Raw genomic sequence first — 4749 nt, forward strand, 5'->3', positions numbered from 1 at the left:
CTAAACTTAACCCTAACACTAACCCTAAACCTAACCCTAATGCTACCCGTAAACCCTAAGAGTAACATTAAGACCTCACCCTAAACCTAACACTGAACCCTAACTCTAACCCTTAACTCCAGTCCTAAGCCTAACTCTAACCTTAACCCTAACCCTAACACTTAACCCTAAATCGAACACTTAACCCTAACCCTAGCCCTAACCTAACCTTAAGCCTAACCTGAATCATAAAGCTCTAACCCTAATGCTAACCCTAACCCCGAACCCTAACCCTAATCCCAAACCCTAACCCTAACCCTGAACCCCAACCCTAACCTTAACGTAATGACCCTAACCCTAACTCTAACCCTAACCCTAATGCTACCCGTAAACCCTAACTGTAACACTAAGACCTCACCCTTATACTAACGCTAACCCCAATACCGAACCCTATCTCTAACCCTGAACCCAGTCCTAAACCCTAACCCTAACCTTAATGCTAACACTAACCCTAAACCTAACCCTACCGCTACCTGTAAACCCTAAGTGTAACATTAAGACCTCACCCTAACCCTAACACTGAATCCTAACTCTAACCCTTCACTCTAATCCTAACCCTAACTCTAACCTTAACCCTAACCCTAACCCTAACGCTAACCCTAACCGTAACCCTAAGCCCTAACCCTAAGCCCTAACCCTAAGCCCTAACCCTAAACCTAACCCTAAAATGAAACCGTAACCCGATCCCTAACCCTAAACCCAAACCATAATCCTAACCCCAACCCTATCCCTAACCCTAACGATAACCCTAAGCCTAACCCTAACCCTAACCCTAAACTTAATCACAAACACCTATAACTGATGTAAATGAGCAATATCAGGGCAGCAAGTCAGGTTCTTTAAATCCTTGCTTTCTCTCTTCCCTTCTCTCTTCTTGCTTTCTCTCTTCCATTCGAGGAGATTTCCGTTCGAGGAAGCTTTAGCTAGTTTTATTATATTGTCTGTCTTAGGAGGAACAGCCACTTCTACTTTCCGCTTTGTCTTGTCAATTTTTGCTTTTGGCTTATCCTTCTCTTTTTTCTCCTTTTCAGACATCGGTTTGAAAAGATAGAATCTGCTTCCATAGGCTCATCTCTCACAGGGGTGGCATCATCTCTGCTTGGGACCATGAACAGGGAGTCCATTTTAACGTCTTCTGCTGGAACTGGCTCTCTTGGTTTTCTCGCACCTGCTAACAACTCAGCATTGGGAAATCCTTCATCCTCATCCCTTTTTCTTCTCTTTTTATGCTTATTTCCTTGGCTATCTCCCAGTGGATTTTTCACCTCCTTGTCTTTTGATTCTGTAGGATCCTTGATGCCATGGCTCTCTCTTTCAGAAGGTTTTTCAGGGTAATTTCCAGCTATATTGTGATTTTGGTGGCTCTGCCAAGCAGGATAATCCTCCCTACGTCCCCGAGCATATGGTGAATTCTCTTGTCTGGTCCCAGGTGGATCAAACCTACCTGGAGAAGAGTTCTCTCTGTTTACTGGAGGGTGAGGTTGAGCGCCAACAGCATAGCCCTTGTAAAACTTTCCATGCCATTCTCTGTAGTTCCTTTCCCATTTCCGGTACCTTGCCTTTTCAAATGGATCTCTAAAGTCAAGAGATCTGCCATAGTAAGCTTTCAGATCATATGGTGGAACTTCTCTGTATCTGTTAAAATACTCCCTTCCTCCTTCCTCTTGAGGTATAGTCTGTTTAGTGGGACACTGGCCTCTAAATGCTGGAGACCTTGACCGTGAATGGCATCTTCTGTATGGGGGTGACCTTGACCTTGAACGCTGATAACCGTGTGACCTTGACCTACAACAATAGTTACGCCTCTTCCCTTTGCCTCTTCTTGGATACGGCAGCAATCGTGAGTAGGAACGAGAATGGGAAGGACTAAATGAGCGAGAGTAGGAGAGAGTGCGGGAAGAACCTGATCTTGATGTGGAGCAGGTAGACGAACTTGTAGAGTAAGGGGAAGCACTATAAGGAGACTTGGACCTGAAAAAAACCACAACACACAAAAAAAGAAATGAAGTTAATTCAAAACAGTCATTCTCCCCAATGTTTTTCCTCCCAAATTTGGTTTGGGTTTTTTCTCCTCTCCATACGCTTATGTCAAAGCTTCCTTCAGCTGCTGACATAATGCTACTGCAAATTGAGGAATTTGATAAAATTTTTCAATTCCATTTGTCTTGTTTTAGTTATGCATGTTTACTATCTGCAACGAAAAATTCTATTGGAAAAAACACTGTCATTTTTCCTTATGTCAGATGCACTTTGGTGTAACTGCAGTCCGATATGCTGTTGAAATACAAACATGAAAACCAAGGCAACTTCATTGAGCCAAATACTTCCTCCTCTTTAAGTCTCCGTTGTTCTCTGTAAAACTCCTCCCTAGATAAGGGAGGCCAATGGCATCCTGCCAACGTAAGCATTTTTCTCCCTGCTTTCTGTTCATTAGAGACTACGCTCATTTCCTGATCCTCATACTTGCCTTCCACATCCTCACCCCCAACAGTTCATTCAGTCTTCTCTCCTTATACTCGGCTTTGCACCTGTGGATGGAGGCTGCCCACACTTGAAAGAGACTCCCATCTCCCGTGGGCCAAGTGCCCACTGCTCCTCTGCCACTCCTTGATACACTTAATACATCACACTTCTGATCTTCCAAGTACTGCACAGATATTAACTAATCTTCTCTGGCACTTCTTTTAACTTCTTCCACATACGCTTCCTATGTTGTTGCCTCATCATGAGGTATTTGGCCTGGTCCTGTCCCTGAATTGTTGTTTTCTTGCTGACTGAATTGGAGATATCAGATCCTGGTTTTTCTTTTGATTTACCTTTAAGATTTTATAAACACAATGCACTCTTACAATCTATCTATAACAAACATATAGCGAAAGGAAGGACTAGCTTGACGCTGCAGTAATAGGTAAAACAGACTCCTCTCTCTCCAACTGAGAGAAAGCACCTTGGCTATGTGAGATGACTAAATTGAAGAAATTCAAAATTGTCATAAAAGAACAGTGTTGACTTTTCCAACCAGTTGCTCATTCAGTATCAACTAAGTTGTTAAAAAAAGAATGTTGGAGGCTGATTCCTATTGGGAAATCAATTTCTTCAGCCCTGTTCAGCCAGTAATGGAAAAGGTGGCTTTCCATCTGATCCTTTAATTATCTTCAATTTTTATAGGTAATTATCGTTTCCTCAGAAAGCGTTCATTTTTCAGAGTCCTGTTTTCAGTCATGTACCGGAGTTTTATTTTAAATAACCTTAGTGGAAGCAGAGATGCCCTTTGTAAAAGCCAATTCAAATGAAGCCATTTAAAAATTAATTACCACTTGGATTCTCCACAACTATCTGTGCATACTTGCTTCATTATAAATCAGCTGTTGTATAAGTTATGCGTTATACAGCCTCTTTTAACAGGTGACAAGGAGTCATCTATTGAATTTCTGTAGAATACTTACACTTCCCAGCCTGGTCTGCCACCTGCTGAGCGAACTGGACTGGCTCTCATTGGATGACCTTTTGGAGCGGGGAGAGGAAAAAGAAAGAAATCCCATTCAGTTCCTCTGAAGGTAATTTTTTTTAAAGAAATTCTGAAGTTACAGTTACTTACCAGTTGTGGGTATTGCTTGTCCTTGGGGGCCCAGAAGACTTGGTAATGCTGGTTGTCTTTGTACGGGAACCTGATAGACATCTCAAAAAACCATTAGTAGGCTTGAGTTCTGAAGGTTTTAACCAACTCTCCCGTGGAGAAGAATGTGGATTAAATGCCTAACTATCCGTTTGTTGCAGACCACAGTAAGTCACCAGAGTTGGCTAGATCATTTTCTATGAGACAAATGAATCCCACCTCTCCTTTGCCAGAGGGTAAATGTAAATTGCAGGCTCAGGGTAAAGTTCGTCTCCGAGTAACTACATTTTATAAATGGAAGAAGTCTATGTTACAGCTCCTACAAAACGAGATCCATGACAGAAACACAGAAGTGCTACCAAGTGCATTTTAAAACAGCCGCTCGTGTCAGCACACAGCAGTATTTTCTTAGTTTATAGCAACAGGAAAACTTCAGTCTGTTTCACACATGGGATTTGATAAAAGTCAGAGGGGGCGGAAATCTCAGTCCAACAGCTACTTGTTAAATTTTGCAAGAAGCCTTTGAAACATAAACCAAAAGCAAAACGAGCTTTCAGAGAGAACGACTCCACTGCAAACACTACTGAAATGTTTTGCAGAAATACAGATTCTTAGCATACCACACGTTTAACCAACTTCCAGGGGCATGAACAGTAGGACCACCCTATTTTAATATTCAAAAGTATCACAGATTCTATGGTTAAGCACAATGACAGTGCTTCCTGCCCCGTAATTACAGATGCTGGCCAACTTGGTTGCATAGCCACTCAGACACGCACGCATGGTGTCTCTCGCTCACTTTTTGGCCAGTCCAATTAATTCCATACTTACGCATTAATAGTTGGTATTGCGTATTTTCCAGTGTTTGTCAGCATAGCACCCTTTGTATTGGGGTCTTTCACCTCCATCATGAAACTCCTTGGAATTCCTGTGCTCTTTAATTCTGGGAACAGGCTCAACATTTTTGTCCTGTTAAGAAAAGAAATGCAGACATATCTCCTTTTAAGACCCACACTTAAAATGACATTTCAATGATTATTTTAAGCAGCAAAAGCCTTTAATCCTCTCCTTTTACCTAGCATAAGGGTTGCTCG

At 42.0% G+C, this 4749-nt stretch overlaps 1 protein-coding gene across 1 annotated transcript; it reads right to left on the reverse strand.

Annotated features, from left to right (window-relative positions):
* Window positions 1-926: 926 nt before the first annotated feature.
* Window positions 927-3974, reverse strand: LOC142076599 (E3 ubiquitin-protein ligase RBBP6-like). Its single transcript, XM_075138892.1, has 3 exons — window positions 3638-3974; window positions 3486-3543; window positions 927-2010 (listed from the first exon to the last, which is right to left on the reverse strand). The coding sequence occupies exons 2-3, from the start codon at window positions 3533-3535 to the stop codon at window positions 1005-1007; spliced, it is 1056 nt and encodes a 351-aa protein (XP_074994993.1). The 5' UTR covers window positions 3536-3543; window positions 3638-3974; the 3' UTR covers window positions 927-1004.
* Between the last annotated feature and the right edge of the window lie 775 nt (window positions 3975-4749).

The sequence above is a fragment of the Calonectris borealis genome, unplaced genomic scaffold, assembly GCF_964195595.1.
Source record: "Calonectris borealis unplaced genomic scaffold, bCalBor7.hap1.2 HAP1_SCAFFOLD_68, whole genome shotgun sequence".
Taxonomy (NCBI): domain Eukaryota; kingdom Metazoa; phylum Chordata; class Aves; order Procellariiformes; family Procellariidae; genus Calonectris; species Calonectris borealis.

Bases quoted from the DNA above. Each gene is read 5' to 3' on its own strand.
- LOC142076599 (XM_075138892.1), bottom strand. From the start codon at position 3,535: ATGAGAGCCAGTCCAGTTCGCTCAGCAGGTGGCAGACCAGGCTGGGAA. The intron at 2,011-3,485 runs GTAAGTATTCTA...GGTTTTTTTCAG, and splicing joins GGCAGACCAGGCTGGGAAGT to GTCCAAGTCTCCTTATAGTG.